The sequence below is a fragment of the Fonsecaea erecta genome (genome assembly GCF_001651985.1).
Source record: "Fonsecaea erecta strain CBS 125763 chromosome Unknown Scaff3, whole genome shotgun sequence".
Classification (NCBI taxonomy): Eukaryota; Fungi; Ascomycota; class Eurotiomycetes; order Chaetothyriales; family Herpotrichiellaceae; genus Fonsecaea; species Fonsecaea erecta.
Genome location: NW_017387246.1, coordinates 893,144 through 906,154, shown reverse-complemented (window position 1 = coordinate 906,154; position 13,011 = coordinate 893,144). Strand labels below are relative to the sequence as shown.

Below are 13,011 nucleotides of genomic sequence, written 5' to 3'. Positions count from 1 at the left end.
TTACCTCCTTGCCTGGGGCGGCCGATCGCCTTTGCGCCATGTCAGACTTGCATGCGAGGGGACGCAGGGAGCCTGACGAGCAGAGTTGACCAACCACAGTGCCCGCACCGCGTGCTCTGGGGTAATTCGGCGGTGATACGAGGACAGGGGTTGGCAAGTCCTCTAAAGTATATGTGTATGGTCAAGAGAGTATATAAGTACGGGTTGTGCTCTCTAAACCAAGTACCGACTGACTGATTGTTTGTTTGCATGCTTGCTCGCTCCCAAGGACAAAATCATGGCTATCTCCACTATAATGGATACCCGTCTTTTCGTCGCATTGGTGGCCGTATGCTTTCTGCTGGTCCGACTGCTGTCGATTGGCACTCGAAGTCGGAGGATGCCTCCAGGTACATAGGACTCATTCCTGTTGAATTCCTCCTGGACATTCGCTCACAAGGAGCACAAAAGGCCCGCCGACGCTGCCCATCATTGGCAATCTGCACCAGATCCCCACGAAGGACATACACCTGCAGCACCAGAAATGGGCTCAAGAATGTAAGTGTTACGACCTCCTAGTGGGAGGGGGGGATGTCATGCTTCGAGAACAGATCGTTAATGGACTTGTTCGATACGAATGTTTGTCACCAACCAGACGGCCCCATCTTCTCGCTCAAGCTGGGCACCCAGGACGTCGTCGTGCTCGCCAGCGGCGACATGATCAAGCGACTGGTCGACAAGCGGAGCGGCAACTACGCGGACCGCCCGGCACTCTTCATGCAGGACATCTTCGAGCACTCGCGCATCATCATGCGCGGCTACGACGACCTGTGGAAGGTCGAACGCAAGCTGTACCACCAGTTCCTCAACAGCACCAAGGCCGCACGCTACGTGCCCTACCAGGACCTGGAGACCAAGCAGCTGTGCGTCGACCTGCTGGGTCGGCCTGAGGACTTCGAGGCCCTGATCACCCGCACCACGCTGAGCGCCGCCGCCAGCATGGCCTATGGCTTCCGCGTCACCGACCCCAAAGACCCCGTCATGCAGGAGCTGCTGCACAACGCCCACGGCTTCTTCACCATGGTCCATAAGAGCCAGTTGTTGGATTGGTACCCGCAGCTGCGGTGGGTGGTGCGCTGGCTTCCCCCGTTCCTGTACCCCATGTACCGCGACGCGAAGGAGATATATCGGCGCGAGAAGGCCCAGTTTCACCAGCTGCTGCGCGACACGCGGAAGAAAATAGCCCGCGGGAACGACAGCGAGAACTCGATCCCAAGTAAGTCGTATCCAACGAACGAAGTGTGTTTTGCTGTGCCAGACCAGGCAAGGGTTGTTGTTGGCAGAATGATCACAGGGCACGGTGGCTGATTGTTTCTGTCTCCCTGTGACACACAGGTTTCGCGGCCGATATCGTTCGAGCTCAGGAGTCGTGGAAGGGAAAGCAGGAAGGCACCATCCTGACCGACCATGCTGCCGCATACATCGCGGGGGTGGCCATGGAGGGGGCGACAGATACCCAGAGCAACCAGCTGGCTGCATTCGTCAAGGTAAACAGAGAGACAGAGGATCACTTACTCTAACAATCAATACTGACCCTCTCACAAAAGGCCATGATGTTGTACCCCGATACTCAGAAGCAGGCCCATGCCCAACTGGACGAGGTCGTCGGGGGAGATCGGCTCCCTGAGCCCAGCGACCTTGAGAACCTGCCGTATATCCGACAAATCATGAAAGAAGTCGTCCGGTGTACGCCAGCACGCCCCCTACATCCACTCATTCCATATCACTTCACCGAGAAAAGGCTAACTCTGTGCTGACACACAGGGATGCCCACCGGACTGACCGGCGCGATCCCGCACGCGGCCCGCGCCCAGGACGAGATCGACGGCTACATTATTCCGCAGGGGGCGACCGTCGTGCTGGCCGTGTGGGCGGCGAACAACGACCCGACACTCTTCCCCCACCCGCGCGTGTTCGACCCGGCGCGCCAGAACCCGGCCTTCTCCATGGGCGAGGCCGCGCTGGCCAGCGACATCCGCGACCGCGACCACTGGACCTTTGGCGCCGGCCGCCGCATCTGCCCCGGCATCCACGTCGCCGAGGGCACCATGCTGCTCGCCATGGCGCGGATCTTGTGGGCATTTGACATTGCCAAAGCGAGGGATGCGCTGGGGCGTGAGATCGACGTCGACCAGGACGAGATGACGCAGTCGATTGCCGCGAGGCCGTTGCCTTTCAAGTGAGGATCTACCCTTACCTTGTTGTTCCTCCTCTCGCTCTGTTTTCTCCCCTTCGTCTCCTTTCTCTTGTCTCTGGCAAGCCAGTCCACGAAGAGAGAGTCACTAACGTACCGTGTGTGGGCGAGATAGATGCTCCATCAAAGTCCGAAGCGACAAGCACGCCGAAGTGGTCCGGAAAGCCTGGCAAGAGGCGCAGCACGTGTTGGATGAGACGGGGAATTACAAATTGAACGTGCTGTGAGTGAAATGGGCCAGATGAGTGTAATTCGTTAGAGAGATAGGCACCGTCCTGGAAGGTGTAGGTCGACGCTTCAGATATCAGATATCAGACATCCAACATACTTATACTCTAATCGACGTACACAACCCCCGGCACCAGGACACTAAAGGGAGCCCATATGTCGGTCGGGGTCATGGTTCCATCCCCGCATCCCAAACGTGACATATCGGTGTCGATCCAAGGAACAGAATGAAGCAATTGCACCAACTTCCCCGCAAAACTGAGTAGCAAAGCAGCAGTGGACACCGCATTACGACAAATGGATGGTGGTCAGTTGCATAGTTGGAGACTTGATCGTTGCGAGCCCCATCTGTCCATTCGCCAGAAAGAATCGAGGGTCTTGATAGGGCCACGTCGACGTCAACGGCGCTCCTCTGCTTTGGAGCGACAGGGGTTTGTGGGAAGCTGTGTGTGGGCGAACAGGCGAGGAGAGGGGATGAATGGATGAAGGGATGAAGGGATGGATCGCGGGCAAAGGCAGTACCTACTCTGATCTCTGATGCTCTGCTGTGTTGGCCCCGCTCCCCCAAATTGTATCCATGCATGGTGGAAGACACATGACGCGTAACCGATCCCTCTCGCTCGATGGATGGGCGGGGGCAGAGGAGGGTCGATTGTGACATGGATAATATGTATATATATACAGTATATAGCCTGTGTGTTAGCGAGCCAGCCGTCCCGTTTGCGAGATTACTTCGAACCAGTCAGTCCATCAGGCAAAAGAATAGTAGGAAACGAACTGAACCAGATATCTTAGCTTAGCTGTCCGAAGGACAAACAATCTGCTCTGAATACGCAACCCTTCGCACCGAGTGTCACAGCCAACGTCTCTCGCAGGGGACAAGGCTGACCGGGAAAGGGGCTCCCTGCCACCAACCCACACAGGGTCGAGGAACCACCTCCCTTTGCATTTTCTCTCAGCATTTCTTGAAAAGAACAAGAATCCCTCCATCCATTAAACAAAAGACTCACCTTATACTGTTCCTCCCCACGTCAACCGCCAGGATGAAAGTCGTGCGCGTGGTCGGCTACCACCAGAACCTGGAATTGTCCTCGGCGCCCGACCCCGAAATCACGTCGCCGCTGGACGTCATCGTGAAGATCGGGGCGGCGGGCGTGTGCCGCACAGACATCCACATTCTGGAGGGTCAGTGGGCGGCCAAGTCGGGCGTGAAGCTGCCGTACACGATCGGGCACGAGAACGCGGGTTGGGTGCACGCCAAGGGCGAGGCCGTCACGGGCCTCGACGTCGGCGACAAAGTCATCCTCCACCCCCTGGTCACCTGCGGCCTGTGCCGTGCCTGCCGCTCCGGCGACGACGTGCACTGCGAGAACTCCTTGTTTCCCGGCATCGACGCCGACGGCGGATACGCCGAGTTCCTCAAGACCGGCGCGCGCAGCGTCATCAAGCTCGACCCCAAGCTCGAGCCGACCGACGTGGCGGCCCTGGCGGACGCGGGGCTGACCGCCTACCATGCCTGTGCGAAGGCCGCAAAGGTGCTGAAGCCGGGGAACGTCGTCGTCCTGATCGGCGCGGGTGGGCTCGGCCACATCGGCATCCAGGTCATGAAGGCCATCAGCGCCGCCACGGTGGTGGTGGTCGACCGGAACGCGGACGCCTTGGACCTGGCGAAGAAGTTGGGCGCCGACCACGTCGTGCAGTCGGGAGACAAGGACGACGACGGGTTCGTTCAGGAGGTGCTGGCTCTGACCGCCGGCGGGAAAGGTGCAGAGGCAGTGATTGATTTCGTCGCCGAAGGGGGTTCCACCGCTACGGGTGTGCGGATGCTGCGTCGCGCCGGGAACTATTGTAAGTATTCTCCTATTGCATTTCTCTTCTCTCCATCCATCATCCTCCATCACAGCGATGAGATGCTGAAAGACAAAAACACAAAAACAAGACATCGTCGGGTACGGCGAGAACATCAACGTCCCCACCATCGACATCATCTCGACGGAGATCAACTTCATCGGCAACCTGGTCGGCTCGTACAACGACCTGGCCGAGCTGATGGTGTTGGCCGCCCAGGGCAAAGTCGTCCTACACACGTCCATCTACAAGCTGGAGGACTTCCAGAAGGCCATTGACGATCTGTCCGCGGGGAAGGTAAGGGGACGGGCGATTCTGGTGCCTTGAAAGCAGGAAGAATATGCCGGCTGAGTGTCAACAGAGTGGGAGATGTGATGGCAGAGGATGGTCAAAGGTTACCAAGTGGATTCTGTTCTTGACAGAGGGAAAAGGATAGCAAGCTCGAGGTTGCAAGAAAGGAAAGGAGCATTTGGATGTAATAATCTCTTCGTATCTTGATCACTCGACGCCGTAAAGTATCTCGACTTATGCTGCTCTCATGGAATTCATGGCTTGACCAGTGCCGTCTGCCGGTCCGCGCTCGTAAAGAACTCATGCACCACCTGCGTCCAGGTCTTCGCCTTGACCTCGTGCCGGAATTTCGCGCCACTGTTGGCGATGTCTTGTTCTTTCAGCTCGAAGCCTCCGAACCCGACACTACGTCGGAAACTCTGTTGGATGTCACTGCCCAGTGGGGCTTTCTGCTGCTCCTCATTTCTGTACGACGACGACGACGCATACAGAGTGTCCTCGTATGTCACGTCGATCGGATGGCGGAGGACGTAGGAAATGGCGTCGAAGAGGGACAGGCTGGGTAGTGTTGAGGCAGCAAAGCACAGGTACCTCCGGAGATTGAGTTCGGACAGGTGGTGTGGGAGTAGACTCGCGACAATGAGTTTGGCGACGCTGTGCAGCACAAGTTAGACTCCTGATCGACTCTGCAGTGGAACAGAGGAAGCTCACTCGTCGCTGTGTGTTACCGATACTCGAGCATCAGGATTCCCCAAGTAGACGACCGATCTTTGATCTTCGCTCAGCCCCAGGATGTTGGATTCGAGGAGGAAGTCCGAAAGGGCCCCGGTCATGAGGCATGTGAACCCCAGAGAGGCATCAGCCTGCATACGTTCCTCAATGTATTTCCGCACGGCGATCTTGCCGGCAAAGTACAGCTCGTCTTTGACAGCAGGATGGTTGAGGTCGGGGCCGTCTTGATCTCAGGTCAGAAACACATCTGGAGCACTGGGAAAGCAACTCTTACACTCGGCAGAATACAAGTGTTTCACGCCGCCAGCGAATGCTGCCTCTGCATACTCCGTCTGTTTTGTGCAAACGTCATCTTCGACAGTTGAGACGACAATCTGAAAGCCTTTATATGAGTCGAGGTCGGATGGGTTTCCAAAAACACGCTCCACTATCGTCGGGCCGTTCTCGATTTGCTTCTCGGAAGCAGTGTCAGGAGGAGAAAGGAGAAAAGCGACTCGGGAGAAGTGTCGTCTGTGTTGAGCCAATTCTTCCAGCGTCTTGCGGCCGACCCTGCTCGTGGCACCGAGCAAAAGAACTGAATAGGCCATCCTGATAGACAATCTTCCTAAGGGGATGAGCTAAGCGTGACCTAGAGATGGAATGCACACAGAGGAAACAGCGTTGTATATCCAAGCATACAGACCTTCAGTCTGGGGAACCAGGCTGGAAACGCCCGCAGCATATCGACCTCACGCCATTCTCGGGGTCCCGTGGGATCCGGAGACATGATCAGCGACGCCACCTCCACGCCGTACATGCAAGAGGAACTCCCCCGGTGAGCATGAAAAGGGATTGAGATCGTGTGCGATCTTAAGATCTGCGTTCTTTAAGTGGTATTCTGGGCGCAGTCTTGTCCGGAATCTTGGTTTCCACGCCAGCAACTACCGCTTTGGGAGGAGAGCCAGTGCACCGAGCCAGGCTTGCCCATTGCCGGCCATGCTCCCAGTACATGTGCGAGGTCGAAGGCCTCGCTGCAGGGCTGCAAATTAGTAATATAGTAGAGGTATAAGCTGTCCAGCAATGTGAATACCAGGTGTCATGTCTGGCCTCGTGTTGACTTGCCTGGAGGCGCTCTAACAGGGGTTCACGGAATTGCTGTATATGGGCATAGGTGCCAACCCCTTTACCCCGGAGAGGGCAGCTTCCGCCATTGACCAAGTCGAGGAGGTGGACATGGCTCACCTAGCTTTTACGAGTGCTTATGAAGAAATAACCTGATCAGGAAAGAGTAGAGTTTCTGGAGGGAGGTAGATCGACCACGGTGACGAGGCTGCATAGGTCACATAGCATGTCTTGCCTTACTAGCAGTCCAAACAGAACGTTCACGACGTAAGTATTCATGGTTACCATGCTGAAGGGAGTCAGGCTAGATTCTGAATCCAGCAGCCTCAGCCAGGGGCCTTTGTCAAGGACAAGTTCGTTGCGGTAGGTGTTCCAATGTCTTAGACCTGAACTATCTGGAACAAAGCTTCGAAATTAAATGGAGGGATTCCATTGACATCTGTCCTCAGACGCAGAGAGTGTTTAAATCGATTCTGAGAGGTAAACTATGCACCACGACAGTGGAAGAAACCGAGGATGGATGTCATAAGTGCTTGTCATATGTGTCAGAAACTCCCAGCAAAAATGCAAGAAGCCAGAGAGTTTAAAGCGGCATTGACTAGACATCACTAGCGTACTCGATCGCCGCCCTAGACGCACAGGGCGGCACGACCGTCGACCTATTTACAGCGGGTTTTCCTAACTGCGCGTCGCGCGTAGCATGACGCCCACTACAGCAAATGTATATACACCCGATATTCCAGCCCAGAATAAAGCCTTCTCGTGTTCCGCTCTACACACATCTGCTTCCAGGAATTAGTTACTCACTCTCGACACGAACTTAAAGGCAAGGAAAATGGACCGGACCACCTCCCTCGCACCCGCAAAACAATCCCTCCCCCGCCCGTCATCCGTTGCCTCCACCACCACCACATCCACCAACAAAACCCGGCAGTACGCCCACCTGCACGCCCAGCTGGCGCAGCTGAACGCGCACCTCGCCGACACGGAGAACCTGCTGCGGATGACGGCCGTGCAAGCCCAGGACATGCGGTTCCTGGGCGGCTACGTTGGCGCGCTGTTCATGGGCAGCGCCAAAGTCCTGGGTGAGGAGAGCGTGCAGGGCGCCAGTAGGGGAGGGGGAAAACAGGGGGAGGAGCCCAAGGAGTCGTGAAGACTGCTGTATGTTTTGCCTGTCGATATGGCCGGGGAAAAGGGGGCCATATCAAGCCTCAGCGTTCTTCTCAGAATGGACTTGTCTCTCATAACGGAAAACGACGAAGACGAGTTACGGAACTCACATCGAATGTGAGCGACTCCTACTTTCTTATCAGCCTTCTCCTTGCAGTCAACTGTGGGTGACAAGGGAATTCCAACTCTTGCAAAATCACTATTCGAAATTACGGCACACGTCGTCCGGCATTTGCTCAATTAAAGCTCGGCAGCAGCCCAGCTCGGCGACTATTTGCTCGTAAGGACAGGCAGTCATCACCGACTTATGGCTTTCCTCCTAGCCTTTGTTGAAACGATTTGCAAGGGGCTGTCGTTGCCTTTGCTCCGACAAGCAGCAGAAGAGGGCTGTACAATGCATCAGAAAGGCGTGGTTCTGCTGTCTGAGCTTCTCACTCTCGAAGCACCCCACATACAAATCACCAGAACTAATCACTTTTGCGGCTCATTTCGAGCTGTGCAAGCCCATATCCATTGGCCGGTCTCCACCAAGTCGTCTCTCTCGGAAACACGCACTCTTCGATCTGCGTTTGGTGGACATGAGGCGACATCACGCCGTCAACCTGTTTGAATGTGCACAAAACATCCAAAGCACGCAGACGTTGCTCTTCTACTCAATTTTGAGTAAGCGAGACAGCAAAAGGAGGGAGGTGGCACCAGGGCTTTCACGGCCCTTTCCTCATCATCCTTCAACTTCCGCTCGGGCCTCCTCCGGGGATCAACTTTCCAGAAGCACGCTTCGCCAACGAAGCATCTGGAAAAATTTACCCTGGAGCCACGATCAGCCTCCGACCGACCCTTGTCAGAGATCGAACATGCTGCCATCTCCAAGTCATGCTCTTATCAACAGCAGGAATACATCACTCTGTCACGTTATCGTCATGCAGACTCCCGAGTACAAGATTCGGGTCAGCGTCCAACATGGCTGACAATCTCTCGGCACGTCTCCTTCCAGCCACCCACCCCATAAACTCTGAATAACTTTGCGGCAAAACACTCACATCTGCCGGGGAAAAGAAGGTATAAAAGAATGTTCCAGTAGACTTCCTTTCTTGATCCTGATGTTCAACAGGCCGGACGTGCGTCCGCACCATGACTTGAATGCGAGTGCCGCCACTGGGGTGAGGCTCCGTAAACGAAACACCCGCCGAGACGTAGAGCACCGAACCAACAGGTACAGGTTCTTCAAATGTACTAGGATCGAGGTTCAAAAACCGCGGACGAGTATGCGAGAAAGAGGCCGCACACGTGAAAGCCAGTTCGAATGTCTGTTTGAGCAAGAAACCCCCGAAGATCATGAAATGATGCCGGTTCCTGTACTGCGGCATCATGATTTGAGTACTGTGGATAGTGGTCTTAGACATGGCTAGGACATTGGAGGGCTGCTTCTTCGGGTTCTTGCTGTCAGCATACGCCAGGGAGTCGGTCCACATTTTGTGAATTAGAGCCGACTCATCTGCATCAGGTGGCTTGGTCAAAATGTGTGTGGACCTCATGGCCTTTTTGTGTCGGTAATTCTCTTCGCCTTTGGCGAACAGCGCCTTCTCTGCGGGAGTACTGACTTCCAGGGGGGCGATATTGACGGGTTTCTTGGTGATGGGATCCAACGCCACCATGGTGAAAGCGCAGGTCATAAAGACATCCTCTGGTGCAACTTGTCGACCAGGGGCTGGAGCTTTCGCGATCTGCAGAGTCACTTCCAAACTGCTCCTTCCGGTAGCGTACGTCACTTGTCCACTGAGCTCCAAATCACAAATCTCTCGGATTGGGTTCTTGATTGTAATCCTGTCCACAGCAGCGGTCACATTGCTTACTCCCTCACCAGTATGTCTGTAGGCGACCACACCGGCCAGCGCGTCCAGGTCCATGAGCAACGTACCGATACGGATCTGGCCCGTATAGTTTGCGTACGTGTCGAGCAACCAGGGATCTTGCTGCAAGATCGCACGTCAACCGTTGGCAAGTGAAGATAACGTCACATGCATTATAAGAGACTCACAGAGAGAGGCAGAATAAGGCTGACATAGCTGTCCGACATTTTCTTGGGCGTCAGGACAGGCTTAGGGCTTTCCACCGCCGCTGTTTGGGGGTTCTCCTCCGCCTCTTTTCTTTCCCGAAGTGCTTGAATCCAGGGTGTTCGAACTCGCATCTCTGTAAGAGCTTTGTAGACGCCATCTGTACGGGCTGCGAGGGTAGAGTGAAAGGGTCGGATCAAGGCACGTTTCGCAGGAGCCACCCTTTGAGCAGCTTGTTGAGCAAGCCGTGCTCGTGAGAGCCAGAGCAGCATATGTCGAGCCATGGACGAGAGGGAGCTGGCGATGTGACAAGTTGCTGCTCGAATACTTATAACCGATGAGCTATTTTCGCGGCGACATAGTGCCAATTGCTTTATGAGGCTTAAGAAGGTGGGCGGTCACCCACTCCAGCATTGAATGTTCATGTTATTCTCGTCACAGCAGCGTTGAGACTGAGAATGACATGGCCGATCCTAAACGTCCCGAGCCTGGGTCCCAATGCGCAGTCGGAGAAAACAAAGACCGATGCCGACAAGATACAACTGCCTCAACCTTCCCAACTTCATCTTCTCTCTTCAATATCAGGGAGAATTCTCAAGCGCATCGACTGGTCCTCCAGGATGTATGAGGCGGTCTTTGAGCTGGGAAGCAGTCTCTTCGAGCACCGAAAATCCCATGTCCATCTGGTAACTACGACAACGACGCAGGTAACTGGCGAGGACGCTGCTCAAATCACTCCTTTGATTTCTGAGAAACAAGTTCATCCCGCTCATCTCTGGCTTCCTAGAGCAAGATGTTTTTTCCTAACCCTTCAATGTTCCTTTGCTGATGATCTGGATCTTGGCTTGATTATCCCGCAAGATGTTACCGCAAGCATTGCTGATCTCATTGAAAGCGCTGAGGTAAGCCTCATCTCAAACGATCATCGATCTCGCTGCGGTGTGCTCATTATCAACCAAGTTGTGGACGCAGCTCGGATACGAGGCGTCTCTAACGCGGTCCACGTACGGCGGTACCACTGACCCTGAGGCTCATCTGGAATTGGACTTCCAACTTTGTGTATGGCACGATCAACCTGCTGCACCAACGCTAATCGGCTTCCCAGAGTCGGAGTGATATCGATTGCCATTCGACCTTTCCTAGTGGAATTTTCCCGACAGAGTTGAAGTCGGTACAATTACATCTACGTTTTACAGGCGAGAATCCGCTGAGTGGACAGAAACAGACAATGTCCGCTCCGGAAGAAAGGAACGGTCTAGATATCCTCCATCACGATCGCTTTTTGAGTAGCCAGCATACCGCCTGGAAAATACCCAGCACCCCTGATCTAGCTAATGTACAGCTACGTCCTACGTCAACCATGCATTGCACAGACAAGATCTCCCCCTCAAATGAAAAGGCCTCACTAAGCAAGGCGGGTGAGCAGCGACCATCATTGGACGCAGACATTCTCTTTGCACTACTTGACGCGGGCGTACGTGGCAGCATTTGCTCCAAACCCATTTGCTTATCTAGAGGCATCAAGTGCCTAACTGATCACAACGCCTTCCGGCTGTGTGATCTCGCCCCAAACATCTTCACACCAAATTATTGCCCAAGGTTTGAAGAGCAGGCCAGATTCATTCCGACAATTTCCATATGCTTGGAGACTTTCCTCGGCGTTCTGGATCCTGTAGCTCCACAGCAGTTCGAAGGATCCGTTGGCACGGAGTCTGGAAGTTGTGAACAGGGGGAAAATGCTGCAGGAACCCTGCAGAAGGATCTCTGGTTCGCTATCATGAATGGCCTGCGATGTTACGAGTCGGCTCGCAGGCTCCGACCTCTGCGATTTCCCAACAACAAACCACCTGATCCCATCCTAGACTTGTTCCATGATGTGAACACAGGGGTTGACGATAGGAAGGCAAGCGAACTCGATTCTGACCCAGACTCGGATGATCAAGCCATCAACCAAAACGTTGATTCCGATATCTGGGTCAAATTGGATGGTCAGGCTAATATATGTGGGAGCTACGCCGACCCGGTGACAACACAAGGTATCAATGGCGGTCACAGTGGTGCAACTCTTCCGTTGCATGATGTGGAACTCACAGGCGGTGGGCATAGGCTAGACGAACCCTACGACTGCCCGATTGAAACCACTACGGGCGCCCGTTGGCCTCTTAACGAAAACAGAAAGTACTCGAATAGCGGGTCATGGAGAAGTGATGAATCAATGCTTCTGGGCTGCGAGGAACCTATGAGTGAAAGACGCATAATCAGGCATCCGGGTGCCATTGGTGGGCCGAGCTGGCTTACTCAGAATGTCATCCGCATGCATCCGCTGAGGCAGCAACGCCATGGGATTCAGCAAGTGGACCAACAAAACAGCCCATGGGAAAGGGACAGCTTATATGAAAGGACCGGCCTCGGCTGGTGGTCAGACACAAGTGATGCAAGCGAGTTGCTCCTCGAAGACTGTCGTGACCACTATACAAAGGCTCAACTTGCCGACTTCTGCTCGTCTCCTCTTTCCTCCAGTGAGGATTGCCGGGTGCGAGACTGCCTGGACTTACCATACGACTCCAGCCAGGGAGATCTTTTCGCTGGCAGGACGATACCCATGTCAACAAGCCAATCCGAGGCACAATCGAACGGCTCTTTGGCGGAGGTACTTGGAAACGACCATTTGTTGTGGCATATGTGGAAAAGACGTGCAAGCGTGGCGCCTCGGGGGGAGGAAGACATCACCGAAATGAAGACATTGTATGCCACAGATCCAGACATGAAGCTGTTCAGTTCAAGATGGGACCTCGATCCAAGCGACATCAGCTCTGGGAGCAACGAAGACCCCATGCTGCAAGACCCGATGGAAAGCCGACCATCCCCACGAGACAAAGCCCATTCACCGATGACACCAACTTCAGAAAGACGGTCGTACTTCACTCCAACGCGGTCTTCATCATCCTCGACCTATGTTGGACGATCAAGCGCCGACCCCAAGCGACGGTCAAGTCTCATCAAACGATTCACTTGGGGAGGGCGGCACAATACCGCGGAAGCAACTTCACTGGATGTTGGCAAGCTCGAACAAAGGACAATGGAAGTCAAGAGAAGGAAGACGATGGACGATTATGACATGATGGACAGAGAGGCTAGCAACGATGACTCCAGCGATATGCTATTTTGAAGGCGGAATTTCAGCGTTTCATGCACTTTTTAGGCGCTTAGGACAAGGGAAAAGCCAACACCAACTCACACAAAAGAGACTTGGAAGGGTTTTTCGGCGTTTTTCATATTGGGGAGTGGGATCTGAAGGGCAGATTTTCGCATCATGAATGCAGGGGGGACAAAAATGCACCTCGAGAAGGCAGG

At 54.4% G+C, this 13,011-nt stretch overlaps 6 protein-coding genes across 6 annotated transcripts; 4 read left to right on the top strand and 2 right to left on the bottom strand.

Moving 5' to 3' along the window:
- Nucleotides 1-277: 277 nt before the first annotated feature.
- Nucleotides 278-2,222, top strand: AYL99_03569 (hypothetical protein; the record flags this gene model as incomplete). The annotated part of the gene is made up of 6 exons (XM_018835083.1): nucleotides 278-389; nucleotides 451-537; nucleotides 635-1,255; nucleotides 1,375-1,526; nucleotides 1,587-1,725; nucleotides 1,804-2,222. 6 exons carry the CDS (start codon nucleotides 278-280, stop codon nucleotides 2,220-2,222), a joined length of 1,530 nt encoding a protein of 509 aa, XP_018694733.1.
- A 1,282-nt stretch (nucleotides 2,223-3,504) lies between these two features.
- AYL99_03568 (hypothetical protein) lies at nucleotides 3,505-4,684 on the top strand (the record flags this gene model as incomplete). Its single annotated transcript, XM_018835082.1, has 3 exons — nucleotides 3,505-4,309; nucleotides 4,401-4,606; nucleotides 4,679-4,684. 3 exons carry the CDS (start codon nucleotides 3,505-3,507, stop codon nucleotides 4,682-4,684), a joined length of 1,017 nt encoding a protein of 338 aa, XP_018694732.1.
- A 170-nt stretch (nucleotides 4,685-4,854) lies between these two features.
- On the bottom strand, nucleotides 4,855-5,919 carry AYL99_03567 (hypothetical protein; the record flags this gene model as incomplete). Its single annotated transcript, XM_018835081.1, has 3 exons — nucleotides 4,855-5,254; nucleotides 5,312-5,555; nucleotides 5,607-5,919. The coding sequence occupies 3 exons, from the start codon at nucleotides 5,917-5,919 to the stop codon at nucleotides 4,855-4,857; spliced, it is 957 nt and encodes a 318-aa protein (XP_018694731.1).
- Nucleotides 5,920-7,268: 1,349 nt separating this feature from the next.
- On the top strand, nucleotides 7,269-7,586 carry AYL99_03566 (hypothetical protein; the record flags this gene model as incomplete). The annotated part of the gene is made up of 1 exon (XM_018835080.1): nucleotides 7,269-7,586. One exon carries the CDS (start codon nucleotides 7,269-7,271, stop codon nucleotides 7,584-7,586), a length of 318 nt encoding a protein of 105 aa, XP_018694730.1.
- A 916-nt stretch (nucleotides 7,587-8,502) lies between these two features.
- On the bottom strand, nucleotides 8,503-9,941 carry AYL99_03565 (hypothetical protein; the record flags this gene model as incomplete). The annotated part of the gene is made up of 2 exons (XM_018835079.1): nucleotides 8,503-9,576; nucleotides 9,642-9,941. The coding sequence occupies 2 exons, from the start codon at nucleotides 9,939-9,941 to the stop codon at nucleotides 8,503-8,505; spliced, it is 1,374 nt and encodes a 457-aa protein (XP_018694729.1).
- Nucleotides 9,942-11,434: 1,493 nt separating this feature from the next.
- Nucleotides 11,435-12,826, top strand: AYL99_03564 (hypothetical protein; the record flags this gene model as incomplete). The annotated part of the gene is made up of 1 exon (XM_018835078.1): nucleotides 11,435-12,826. One exon carries the CDS (start codon nucleotides 11,435-11,437, stop codon nucleotides 12,824-12,826), a length of 1,392 nt encoding a protein of 463 aa, XP_018694728.1.
- Nucleotides 12,827-13,011: the final 185 nt, after the last annotated feature.